The sequence below is a fragment of the Camelus bactrianus genome, chromosome 2 (assembly GCF_048773025.1).
Source record: "Camelus bactrianus isolate YW-2024 breed Bactrian camel chromosome 2, ASM4877302v1, whole genome shotgun sequence".
Lineage (NCBI taxonomy): Eukaryota > Metazoa > Chordata > Mammalia > Artiodactyla > Camelidae > Camelus > Camelus bactrianus.
This window is the reverse complement of record NC_133540.1, coordinates 27,122,467-27,136,128: the sequence shown is the minus strand read 5'-3', so window position 1 is coordinate 27,136,128 and position 13,662 is coordinate 27,122,467. Positions and strand designations below refer to the sequence as shown.

Here is a 13,662-nt window from a genome sequence, read left to right as displayed (position 1 = left end):
TTGTAGTCTATTCTAATAAATATCATCCCTGAAAAAAATATATATATGGATTAAGAACTTCAAATACTGCCACACCCAAAGATAGAGCTCAAAGAACACAGCCTGTTACCTTGGGAGTTGGTGTCTATCAGTCAGACTTCAGGGCCATACATCACTGATGCCTTTCAAAGAGAACGTGGTTCGTTTAATTTCTATAGCATTAAAAGAAGTTGGAACCATACCAAGGGCTGTGGGAGGATTTTGGTTTAAGTTAGTCACTCAACTTTGCAGAGAAAGCATCTCCCAAACATAAAGCTCTATTTACATCACTTTAATTTGCTTATCCTAATATAAATGTGTATTTTGATGTAGCTATAATCTGTGTATATGTGCTGTTTTGAGTTCTGTGTTCTTAATATCCAGGCATCAGTGGTAAATGTTCAGTAACTAGCTTTTCAAAGCAAAAAGTCCTGATTCACAGCAGCTGTTGATTTCCGTGGCGTAAATACCGTTGCCATGGCTGATCTCAAGCTCCCACGTGACGTGGCATTACTGATGCAGAGCTGGGGAGAGATACCCACACCCACAGCCACCTCCCGTGAGCTGGCTCCAGCGCCCACGTCACGTATCAGCCCAGCTCATGTCATCCACTCGTTATCTGAGGGACTCTATCCAGTAGGGCCAGCTGTGAACCATATGCATAAACACATGGACTGTAGCTTTTTGAGCCAAGCCCCGTCATCAGCCAGTGTCTCAGTGTTACTGACTGTAAACATCTAACCACAGAAAACATGTCTTTCCCAAAGTGAGGTTATCAGTGCAAAGGTATGAACAGTTCATAGTTCATATTTACAGATTACCCGTTCGCCCCCGAAAGAATGAGCCTCTTATAAGATGTAAACCGTGTTGGTTTTGAATTACTAGAAGAAACGTGTGGGAATATATTTTCCTCTTTGTAGGATGGAAATGTTTCTAAGCTATGGACACAGAAATAACACTTTCCATTTCTGATCAGAGTTAGACAGGTCACTTTAGCTAGATTTTGTCTTAGCAAAAAACTTCTTTAGTGAAGTTTATTTGTTTGAAAGGAAAAGAGGTATAAAGAGATCATAGATGGATGCCAGTGACCAGTGAAGGTGGAAGACTTTACTGCATAAAGAAAAGTTAGAATCAACAATGGAAGCGTGAAAGCATCTTGACTTATGAATTTGCTAATTGAATGCCACCTGGACTTAGGTTTCACCTCTTCGCTTTACCAGGCGACAGAAAATCATTCATGCCCTATTAATCTTGGCTTGACGTATGTAACAAAAGCCTGGCCGTCAGTCCTACCGTTTCTCAGAAGAATTGGGAGCTGTGTGTCAGTTCTCTCTAAGACACAGCGCACTGACTCTGGTTGTCTGAGCCATGTCTCCGTGTTGATGTCACGGTTATCAGCACGCGCTGCCTTGCTTTCGTGAGTTAGAGCTTTTGCGTTTGCGTTTAGTGGCCCGAGGAAAGCATCAGCGTCCGAGTGCTGCCGGACTTCAGTGCTGATGGCACACAGGTGTTCAGACCTAGTTTATGACAAGCTTTACAGGTCCCCTGCTTTTAGTTATCTCACCAGCAAGACCAAAATTACAGCCTGCCTTCTATGGACCAGCGTGGGTCTTAAGGAAGGAATCGCCTCTTGAAAAAACATAGGAAGAGGCTCTAAACACAGAAGTGGGTAAACGTCACTGCAGGAGCTCTCTCCTGTTTTTCGGGTCTCCTTTGATGTACTTGCAGGACACATGGCCACCCTGTGCCAGCTGCGCACTCTCCCCTTTCTTCTTGCAGATTATCTCTGGATAACACCGAGGCGGAGCTGCACTCGCTCTTTGTCAGGACGCGATCTCTCAAGGACAACATCCAGCCAGACGGGGAGCTTTGTCAGCAGATGGAAGAATTCCTCCAGGTGTGTGTGTGTGTCAGGGCCATCCCTGTGATCTCCAGCAGCCTGGCCGAGGCTGGTTCTGCTCGCAGGGGTGTGTTCGTGGGAGCAGCAAGCTCCCAGGCATAGTTTCCCCCTCGGTCAGTAAAAGGAGCTTGATATTTCAGTGCCCATTCTTTGCTGGATCAGTTTTTGGCAGGATGTTGAATATGGTCTATCCCCGAGGCTTTGGTTAGGACCTGGGTCTCTCTTTATCACTGCTCTGTCTGCCTGATGGCGCTGGTAGCGAACTGGTATCACGGATGGTGCATACACTTGGCAGCTTACTCCTGGCCATTCGGGTTTTGGTTCTCAAGCCCAGTTTAGGAGTTCCTGGCTCGCAGTCAAACTTTTGGACACCAGAACGAAGTTCCATCGAAATCCTGAAAGACACCTGAGTACTTGGGTGGTTGTTCCTTCCCCCGTTTTGCTGAAGACACAAGCTACGTTGTGGCATGTTTTAGAGCGAGAGCAGGAGGACACGCGAGAGCTGGGGCCTGTCACCACCCAAAGTGCATCAGCCCCGCAGGGTGTGTCAGGAGCTATTCCCAATAACATCAACAAACCCAGCAGCGTGGACGTGTTTGTGACAGCTCATTATGACTCACTAGTCACAGAGCCTGACATATATCTTTTATCTTCCTTGTTTAAAAAAAAAAAAGTGGCACCTTTTCGTGCTTCCAGTCTTCAGTGAAATGGTGTGCCGTTACCTGCCAGTGCTTTGAGACTGGTGAGCTGGAACTCATGAGGCCAGGCGCCCTCGGTGGCAGGAAGGGACGGTGCTCAGAAGGCCGGTCCAAAACCTAAGCCAGTCCTCGCTGCCTTGTAATGAAGCCTCATCAAATACCGTGAGCTTCAGGTCCCTTCAGCGAACTTTGATTTTGTTTGGCTCTGCTGGGAGTTTATTTTTCTTGTTAAACACGAGTTCTGTATTTTCTTTCAAATATTGCCAGCCTCTCACTTTCCCTTAAAAGTGCACAGATTTTTCTTTTTTTTTCCTCAAAGGGACACAAATCAAATGCCATTACAGAAACACCTAACAGGATCTAGGAAAACACTCAGCAGTAAGTAAGCACCTTGAGACAAATGGAGCAAATCCAGAAAATCAGGAAGGCTCATCCTACGGCGAGAGGCGGATTCTGAGTGTCTCATTTCCCAGTTCTTATATGAAATGTTAGTACCTTACGCTCAACAGTCGTACAGAAAGGCTCATGATGCAAAGCAGCTCTGTCTTAGCCACACCCCTAGACCGCTCTTCACAGACAACCTTGTTTTCACTCTCAGCTCGTCTTGCTGGTAGTCATTTTTGTCATGAAAGTAAAATGCTCCACACAGCTATTTAGTTTTCTCTTTGGAATTCGCTTTCTTTTTAAATAGGGAAGATACAATTTTTTAAGGTAAGTTAGACTTCTTTTTTTTATATTATTTTTTTTTAGTGGAGGTCCTCGGAATTGAACCTAGGGTGCTGGGAGGTACTAGGAACTGACGTCATGCATGCTAAGCACACACTCTACCACTGAGCTCTACCCACCCCCTCCACCTTACCCTACCCCCCCGTAGGGTCAGGCCCTGAAGGGCTGTGAATACCAGGGGGAAGCCTTCGTGCTCCAAGCCGTGGGTAACTGCCGTGGGTTTCCCAGCGGAACAATGACAGGAACACATTTTACAGCCCTGTTTCGGTATTTTGACCCTTTGGGGAGAAGAACCAAGTGAATTGGTTTGGAACTTCAGTCTGGGGCAGACAGGTGTGAGAGGGAAAGTTGAATCTGCTGCCACAACTAGCGATCTGTGATTCAGGCTTTGCCACTGTAGCTTTGGGCTTCTTCACCCGTGGCCCTAATTGTGAAAGAAGGGTTCAGAAACTAACTCCGGGCAAATAACTCCGGGTGCAGTGGTCTTTTTCAGACCCTATTCAGAATATTTCCCTTTCCCAAGTCCTCAGGTGACTGCAAAGCGCACATGTGGGCACCGTCTCTGTCCCCACGGCGTCCAGCGATGAGACACAGAGGTGGAGCGAGCTCCCATGAAGATTCTTGTCAAAGTCCTGTTTTTCTGCAGTTGAGCTGTTCTTGGCTGGGATCCACCTTTCCCCCCCGAGCAGGAGTGACAGGCAGAGATTTATCCTGTAGTTAATGCCCTTCTCTCCATAAAGAAAAACACAGCGTGAATGCAAACGCTGCCTTGGGCCTCTGACTCAGATGGTTACTTTCTTTGGTATTTGATTTCCCAAATAGTTTTGGTTTCTTGCTACCTCTCAAATGTGTTTGGTGTAAGAAAGGGGCTTTTAAGGGGGATAGTGTGTGGAGTGGGTGGGAGGGGACGCGGTTTCTCGGAATTTCTCTGTAGCTCTGTGGTGGGTTCCCGCAGCCGCTCCTCTCGGCCAGGGTGGGCCGCCTGCAGCTTCACTGTGGCCCAGGCACATCCCCCACCCAAAGAGAAGTTTCTCAAATATAAGCCTTTTAAAAATTATCATCATGTGATTTCGTAGGGGCACATACTCCATACATTCTTTCTTCATATAAGCCCGTTATCCAGTGTAAAGAAAGCATCCCGAGACTTCAGTGTGACCCCAAAGACTGTCTCTACAGGGCTGAGACTCCTCCAGCCCGTGGCTTCCTCACTTCAGCTCGACACTCCTGTCACTGAGCTGCCGTCAGGGGCGTGTGCCTGTGCCCCTGGGCCTGGGTACCCCACCCCCAAAGGGTTTGAAAGAGCAGGCCTCTTCCATCCCCACTGTGTTGCCCCAGTCATTGAGTCTGCAGTGGCCTGGGAAGCTGTGTCATAGAAGAATTAGGAGAAAACCAGGATGTTGAGAGGATGGATTTGTATAAGGCAGGAGTTCCAAACCATGGGTACCCACCAGAATCTCCCAGGGAGTTTTAATAGAAAAGTGGCGGGTCCACCCCAGACTACTGAAGGGCCTGGGTGGGGGGCAGGCATGGGCTGGAGACTGCACTGACTCGGACAAGAAGCCCTGGCTGGGCATTTACCCAGCATGAGGGCTTCAGGCCTGTGAGGGAGAGAGGACGACCCGGACAGAGCTCGTTTGGGGTTAAGTTTAGACTCCCTCTCAACGAGGCAGACCTCGGAATCAGACAACTTATCAATCCAAGTGGCTTCCGGGACCCTGAAGTAGGCTCTTGGCCAGTGTAAGACTTGGTTGTGAGAGAAGGAAGAACGGGGCAGACAAGGTTTCCTTACTGAGACCAACTGCACGCCTGTGTCTCGCTTCCGGTGACATTACAGGGGAACGTTAGGTTGGTGGTCTTCTCCAGGTCTCCTGTGGCTCCCAGGCCTCACCCAGGAGTTCACCTCACTTCCTTGAGGTTTTGTTTGGGGTGAATTATTCTCCTTTTAGCCCTGAGGGATCGGATGTGCAGGGAGCCTTCCCTTTTCTGAGACCTGAGATTGACCCCGGGCAGCAGGTGGCCGACCGTTCACACCTGCCGTCTGTGTCCTCTCCCGCAGTTCGCCCTGGAAAAGCTGACAGAGCTGCAGCGCTGGAAGCAGGAGCTCCAGGACGAGGCCCACACCCTCATCGACTTTTTCTGTGAAGACAAGGAGACCATGAAACTGGACGAGTGCCTTCAGATTTTCAGAGACTTCTGTGTCAAATTCAACAAAGCAGTTAAGGTACGGCTGATGGCAGCTCTGCGTCTTCTGTGTTTTGGGGATTTTTCTTTTTCTTCTTCCTGACCCAGCCCCCTGCCCGCGGTGGAAAGGTGGTTCAGCAGCTGCGCGGGGTCAGGGAGTCTGGCCCCGGCGGCACGGCTGGCTGGAGGTCGGGATGGCGGGAAGGCGCTCTGCCAGCTCAGCCCCGAGAGTCCCATCCCATCAGGGGTCTAGCGCTTGGCTGCCTCTGCTACTTTGCCACTCGGTCTGATGTCCTGAAAGCATTCTGTTTGTCGAGTTTATTTATGATGGCAATCACGACATTAAGACATCTCTTTGAGGATCCTTCCCTGCTCCCAGCAGACAGTTTCCTCCTTTTTTGGGAGGCCTTTTTTGCAGTGGGGTGATCGGAAGGCCCACTCTCACCTGTTTTGAGCACCGTGGCCACTGCCAAGGGTTGGCAGCCTGGGTCCCTTGCTGTCCTCAGCCCAAGCAGGCTCGAAATGCCCAAATAGTGAGGGAGCTGCTGCCGTCTGAGCACAGCAGCTACATTTCCTGCCCCTCAGCTTCCAATTCCAATTATTCCTGAGTTCACACAGAAGCCGGAAAACTCTCTGGGTGGCTTGGCTTTGCAAACAAAACTTTCATCTGTCAATTAAGAACAGAACAGCATCCCTTCATTTCAGGTGCTCACAGGGAACCAAATACCTGTGTGTCATCCCTTTCCCTGTATCTTAAGTGCTCATTTGTCCATAGCAGACTTTCCTGGAGAGGCTGGTCAAATGCCTCTCCAGCCCTGAGTGAGGAGCCCACAGTCAGTTGAATTCTCAAGCCTCCTTTCTCTGTCCAGTGAAGAGAAGGGGGCCTAGCCCGTGGCCACGTTTCATCTCCCTTGTCCAAGCAGTGAGGTCAGCAGGGGGAGGCGCAGTGGGTGGTAGAGGCCAAATTGGCTCTTTCTGAGGCTTTCACTCCCAGTCAGAGTTCTGTAGGCCCGTGAGGCCACCTGTGTGATGCTCTCAGCCCAGCTGTCCTGAGAGCCAGGAGCTGGCCCCACGCCCTCTGCAGGCAGCCATGAAAGGAGACGACCCAGGGTCCTTGGGGAGGCTGAGGCCAGAGCTGCAGGAGGGGCCCAGAGTTCTCTGCCAGATCCAGAGCCTCACAGAAACTTGGAAGGGAAAGTCCACTGTTTGAGGAAATTGATTTTCAAGCAAAAAGTGCTAATGATAACAGATGTGGGTTGTGCAATCCACACATTTATGTGTCACATGTATATTTATAGTGCAGGCAGCAAAATGTGCTTTGGTGTGTGCATTTTTTCTAGCTGGATTTTGTTGGGGGAGGCTGGGTTCTTGGAGCTGGGTGAAAGTCAGGAGGATTTGTAAAGCAAATCCTCTTCTCCAATTGTGGGAAGTGGATAGGGCACAAGGGACAGAGCCACCGTGGCATTTCTGGTGTTTACCAGGGAGCATTCAAAGAACACAAATTTGAAAGGCATCTCTTAATATCCCGAGTCTTTGCTGGTGCATCCAAATCATTGCTAAGTAGAATGTGCCGCATATGAGTGTGTGTGTGTGTGTGTAGATGTATCCATGCAACACAGATTCAGGCTCTCTCTTTTAACACCCATAGTATTTTTCCCTCTGCTGCTGCCCCAATAGCACTTTCCTGGAAGTCCTTTCTGTCTTGCCCTGCTTAAAAACCAAGTTGGGTTCCTTGGAGTTGAGGTTCCAAGCATGTGTGGAATCACAGCCCACACTGAGGGCACAATGCCTTACTGGACAGCTGGAAGGTGGGCTCAGGGATCTGATGACAACCTTAGACAGACAGTTGGGGCCAGGCCTAGGGAGCACCACCGGTCATCCCCACCTAGTTTTTGGGAGAATTGCACCCTGCAGAGCTCTGCACCACCCGCATGGATAAACACATATGGTCTCAGTGAAGATTGTGACCCAGGTCTCTCCTCCAGGCATGTATCTCAGTGGGGTCTTAGGGAAGCTGGCTCTGGACCTGCACTTGGGTCCCATGTGTCTCATGCCTTTTCCGGCCTCTCTCTACCCCTCCTTCAGGACAACCAGGAACGCCAGGTGCAGGAGCTGAGGCAGCTGCAGCGTCGGAAGGAGCTGGAGCAGAAGCGGCGTAGCTGGGCAGCTGGGGATCTTGGGTTTGGCCGGAGCAGCAGTGAGAATGATGTGGAGCTGCTGACCAAGAGGGGCGCCGAGGACCTGCCCCCTTTCCTGCACCCGAGGCCCATCAGCCCCTCTTACCGACCCCCCAACACACGCCGCTCCCGCCTCTCCCTGGGCATCTCTGCTGACAGGGAGCTGCTGACTTTCTTGGAGAACTCCACTGGCAGCCCCGAGGAGCTCAAGTTCAACAGCTTGCTCGGGAGCTGCCCCTGGCAGGCCCCGTCCCCAGCCGCCTGGATGGAGCCTGGAGAACTGAGGGACCAGGACTCCAGCCAAGCACACAGACCTCTGGCCTCGGAGGGTGAGGAGGTAGCCCGCGACCCACCTTCGGCTTGGCAGAACCAGATCCTGCCCTCCCGGCCTGAGGCAGCTGCCTTCGCCTTACCACGAGTTCGACACAGCGTCCTCCGAAAGAGGAACAGTGAGCCGGTGGGCCTGGGTCCGAAACGGTCCCCTCCACTCTCGCCATTGGCTCTAGGGATTAAGGAGCATGAGCTGGTGACGGGGCTGGCCCAGTTCGACCTCCAGGCTCCCAAGGGCCCGGAGGAGACGCCTCGGCTGACAGTGAATGACTTGAGCCCAATGGAGCTGGCACCTCTAAGGTTTGGAAGCCCGCAGTCTCTGGGTGACGGCAATGGCAGCCTGATGCCCGTGGACAGAGGTGTCCAGGAGGGTCCCAGTCCAGCCCTGGAGGTTGGCGGGGCTGCCTCTGATGAGCCCAGCAGTGCGGCTCAGGTGTCTGTGGGCAGCAGCGATCCTGAGAACAAAGATCCTGTGCCTCTGCTCTACATCTCGGACACCACCGACTGCTCACTGACCCTGGACTGCTCCGAGGGCACTGACTCCAGGCCGGAAGTGGGGGACCCGGGGGAGGGGGCCGACGGGGAGGGTTCTGTGTCCTCTGGGGCTGGGGAGGCGGGCGGCAGCCAGGTCTCCTCTAACCCCACTTGCAGCCCGCCCGGGGTGGCCCCGGCTCCCTGCTCCCTCTCTGGGAAGAGCGAGCCCGGCTGCAAGGGGGGCCTTGCCAGGGACAGGCCCGCCAGAGGGAAGGATGTGATGGCACCGAAGAGGAACTCGCTCAAAGGGGCGTCGGCGTCCCTGTCCTCAGGAGCCTCCAAGGCCGGGGCTGCCCCGCGGGGTGCCGGGGCGATCAAGCCGGTGCGGGTGCTGACGGCCTCGGAGAACGAGAGCATGCGCAAGGTCGTGCCCATCTCGCGGGCCAGCCGCGCCCCCAGCTCTGGGAAGCAAGCCCCTCGCGAGACCCCCGGCGGCCTGGACGCACCTGCGCCCTTATCGCGGCGCAGCGCCTCCAGGGGCACCTCGGACGCTTCGCCTGGGAGGCCCTCTACGGGGGCCCGGCCTGGGAGGGAGCCCTCCTTGCTGCACAGGAGCTCCCTCAGGAAGCCCAGCGCCAAGCCTCTCCGCAGCGTCCTCCGGCCGAAGCCCGAGGAGGACAAGATCTGCCGCTCGAGCTCGCAGGTCCCCGAGAGCCCCGAAGAAGGGCCCCGGTCCCCGCCTGCCCCCAGGGTGCCCCGCAGCCCGGCCAGGGTCCCCAGCTTCGCCCGGAACACGGTCGCCTCCTCGTCTAGGTGCCTGAGGACTGGTTCCCCCACTGTGGCCAGAGCCCCTGGCCTCACCCGGACGATGTCGCAGCGGCAGCTGAGGGTGAAGAGTGGCCCTGAGGATGCCACGCCCAAGGACAGTGGCACCTTGCGGCGGGCCGGCAGCGCCCGCGGCCCCCGGAAGGGTCCAGAGTCAGACGAGAGCACCGAGGCCCGGCTGAAGGGCCGGGAGGCCGGAGAACGGGCCTCCCTCCGGCTCAAGGACGCCAACCGGGCAGCCCTGGGGAAAGTGCTCCATCCTGCAAGGAAGTGATGGGCATCTGTCCTCCCCTCTTGCTTCCTGGGGTTCAGATGACGAAGACTGAGTTCTGTGAAAGGCCAACACCGAATGTCTGTTCCACATGTCATCCACTGGGACCACCTGCAAATGCTGTGTCACCAAAGGTGCAGCCCTAGAGGCCAGGGCCCAACGCCCGTGGCACTGACTCCTGCTGCACCGACGTTCCCCAAGATGATGGACTGGCATGTCTGCACCCGGCCCACAGGTGGACCCAGAGAGCCCCGTCCCCTAAACAGACCACAGAGACCCATGAACGACTCAGACGAGGAAGATGACATGCCTATGTAACGAGTGAAGATTTTGGGCCAGTTTTTATACATCAAAGACATTTTTTATATTATAAAATCAAATGTTTTGTTTTAGTTGGTTCTTTTTGCAGCGTGAAATGCCTCCCAGGGGAAAAATGATGAAGGTGTTTTTATCTTCTTGTGTTCCCTGGCCTCAGGGTTCCACCTGCCCACACACCGTCCATTGCTGGCAGCTGGACTTCTGCAAGCCCTTGGGTGTTCTGAGGTTGGCTCCATCTTATTGAAGTCTCTCTGCCTTGCTCGCCTCTCCCTGCTGACTTTGGTGAAGGTTTGCGTGTGAACAGGAGGGAGAATTAGACTGGTGGACAGAAATGGGGTGCTCCCGTGTTTTAGAGAGGCTCCCTGGGCAGTGGGACAGGCCTCCTCTGCAGATGAGTGGCAGCCCCTGGGAGAATGCTGGAGCTTCCAGAATTTAGAGGTGCCATGTTTTGATGGAAGATCATCAGACTGTTCAGCTGAGCACATCTTTCCGGTTCTGTGTTTTCTCACTTGAGTGTCTGTTGTGAAACTGAGTGAAGGCTGCTATGACTTGTGTTCACTCTAGTTAAGGGAATAACAAGCCCTTCAATCTACCAGTCTTTCTCCTTTACTAATGTGACCTGGAGCCTGGAGACAGTCTCTCTCTCTTTCTCAATAATACTGTTTAATGTTGATGCCTGTTCTTTGGTACAGTGGTTTTAAATCCTGAGAAAACCAGATCAAGTTTTCAAAAACAGAAAAGAAAAGAAAAAGAAGTTGCTTTCAGAAGATTTTATATTCTCAGGAAAATTTTGAAAAACAGTTAGGCTTCATTCAAAAGAAAGGGGAAAACGTGCCATTTCTACCCAGTGCTGATTTCACTATTTCCCTCTGACTAATTGGGAAGTGGGGGAATTCTTGGCACTTTTTTGTTATTAAAAAATTGCTCCTCCCCCACTTTTTTTTTTTCCACTTTTGGTCACTTATCAGTGAAACTTTGTTTCAGATCTGATAGTGATAGATGGATTTCAGCAAATATAATGTATTTGTGATGAATCCATACGGTTGATGTTACAGTCTTCCTCCTGTAGAGTGTTTGTTGCCTTCCATCCCAATTAATTGGAAACTCTGAGCTTCCATAAATCTGCTCAAGTGAAAAGATAAACTTTATGGTTGAAGAAGTAAGGCACCTAACCACAAAACCTCTTGTAAAAATAGCCCTGAGAGGTATTTCCAGGGCTTCACAAAGCTGGTTATGAGAATCCTGAGCCATTTTTCATCATCTCAAAAAGCCTAAAATATCGTGTATTTAATCATACAGACAACAACATTAAAAACATAGGGCCTGCAAAAAAAAAAAAAAAAAAGGTCAAAATGTGTGGATTTGTGGGTAGTGCCAGGGTTGAGACCCCTTGATGGGACCCTAGAAACCAGGGTCCTAGTCCCTGTTCCATCACTGATGCTGTGTGGCTTTGGCAAGTCACTCCCTCTCCTTTAATCCTGTTTCCTAGTCTGCAGAGGTGGGGGCATGGCCCTGATGATGGCCTTCAAGAGTCCTGCTGACTCCAGGAATCCAAGTCATCATAAACACCCGAGGACCCATCTCTGCCTGGGATCAGCTTCCAGAACTAACCTCCAGCATCTCCACGGTAGAGGTCTCACACAAAGGCCTGCTTAGAAGAAAGCACCTTCAGAATGAGTTGTTGCTTTGAAATCTAATAAGCTGAGGTTCCTAAGAAGTGGTGTTTTGCTTAGCCCTGTGGACAACTTGTATGCATCTGTGTGAGCAGGTGATCATTCTATTACCTTTTATTGGTAGTAAGCTTGGAAAAATAATTTAAGTGTATAATGCAGAAATGTAAATAAGTTTCTATATAAATTTAAGATGAACTGAATGTATTTAAAGGTCCATTTATATGTTCTTTTATGTAACGTGTAGTTTAATAAAGTTCCTGTTTATGGGATTGGTGTCTTATCCTCGCTGCTTCTGTTGGGGTGTGCGCGTGATCCTGGCGGGTGAGGATGTCATCTCCTGCACAGCGAGAAGGCGGGATGCAGGAGTTGCCAGAGGGTTGGGACAGAGCAGTCCTATCATCAAAAGGCTCACGAGCCAAAATTAGGCTGTTGATGTGTGTCTTCTTGGTAGCGCAGTACCTGAAGTTAACTGAGGGCCTGGGGAGCGGGCCTCGCGCCAGACCTGCGGGGATGCGGGCATGCACCAGGCACGCAGGCCGCGGATGGAATGTTCAGCACCCGTACTCGCTCACGTTATTCCATGTTGTGGGCCAAGCTTTGCGTAATCTCCGTGGGGCCGGCAAGTCTGGATCTGCTCCTGGGTGTCCTCATGTGTTTTGGCTCAGGACACTGTTGGGAAATCACAGCTCACCTCTGTGGTTGCCTCAGGAATGAGCAGAGAGGGAGGGAGGCAGGCTCTGATTTGAAACCCACTGTTGGTGCTTCTTTGAAAAGAAAGACCTCATATCCTGGGGTTTCTTATCAAGTTTTAGTCCTAGCTGCTCTCTCAATCTGTCTGACAGTAGATTAGAGGAAGATCCTGGGCTCAGGCACCCACGGATGAGAGAGTAGATGGTGTTGTGAGTTGCTGCCCTGGGGACATTTGTAGCCTGGTTTTGCCTGGGTTGTAAGCAGTTTGGGATGCTGGACCCCCTCCCTATGTCGTCAACTCTGTAGTACTAGGGGTTACAGACATAAACCAAAGCAAGGCTTTTTATTTTCACAGTGGGTCTCAAGGAGTTTTATTTTTACCCTCTTATTTTATGGCTTTCACAAGGAGCCTGTGTTCTAGTCTTCCTCCTGAAAATACACGTTGGATTTAAAGGGGCCACAGTTTCTTAATTGTTCATTCAAGAGTCTGCAAATTTATGTATTCCAGAAAGAGGCTCCAGAATGGTTCAGTGAAACTATTCATTCAGGCTTCCAAGGTGCACAGGTTCACCAACTTCTGCCTCTACCTCTTCTTATCTGGCAATGATGATATTTTGCAATTTCACAGAATTTTCTATTGAAACTTAAACTTTATTCTTAATTCTTCATTGTACCTTTGCTTCATGCTTCAGTCCTACCAAAAAAAAATTTTTTCAGTGTGTGTTCTTGAACACATACAAGCATTAAACATATAAACCAAATTTGAATGAGACATTGCATCTGGTCACTCGCTGAGTACTTCTTAAAATTCTCTGGGCTGTGAGCACAAACAAAATGGGTGACTGTGGGTCTGCAGTCATCCTACTCAGCATCCAAGGAGCAACTGTGCATAGCTTAGACTGAATCCGGGACAGACTTGAAAACATAACCCAGAGCAAGCTCTCCGGGGGGTGTTTTCATCTGCAGATACCTTCCAGTAAAATGTCCTATGGCTCACTGGTTTGCCTCAATGAAGATAAAGGTAACATTACTATGGTTTAAGAAAGTGGCTTTTCTTCTAGGTCAGAGCCCGCAATCAGGTTTTGGCTCCCTGGCCGGCAGCTGGGAGAATTGGACCCCACTGCAGTGGGGGTCACTGCCCCAAGCAGCACTCACAATCTCCTTATTCACGATTCCTTGACCGAGAGCCCACCAGGAGTCTGGCACGACCTGACCATCAGCCTATGGACTGACGGTGGCTCAGCCTGTCGATGGGACGCTGCTTGAGGGACTCTGAAGTGCTTTCATACCAGGCCTCTGGAATCAGGGCTTGGGCTTTGTCCACAGCCTCTTTGGAAACATTCAAAGGCTGAGTCATACAGGCAGTCCCTACCTCATAAGC

The 13,662-nt window shown here is 51.2% G+C and overlaps 1 protein-coding gene across 7 annotated transcripts in view; it reads left to right on the top strand.

Moving 5' to 3' along the window:
- Positions 1-11,860, top strand: part of FHDC1 (FH2 domain containing 1) — a 39,868-nt gene extending 28,008 nt beyond the window's left edge. For all 7 annotated transcript variants that reach the window (XM_074377232.1, XM_074377222.1, XM_074377221.1 and 4 more), the window contains 3 exons: positions 1,798-1,915; positions 5,399-5,563; positions 7,609-11,860. In XM_074377232.1, coding sequence (XP_074233333.1) covers positions 1,798-1,915; positions 5,399-5,563; positions 7,609-9,603 — 2,278 coding nt within the window. In that variant the 3' untranslated portion in view covers positions 9,604-11,860. The remainder of the gene's footprint in view (positions 1-1,797; positions 1,916-5,398; positions 5,564-7,608) is intronic.
- Positions 11,861-13,662: the final 1,802 nt, after the last annotated feature.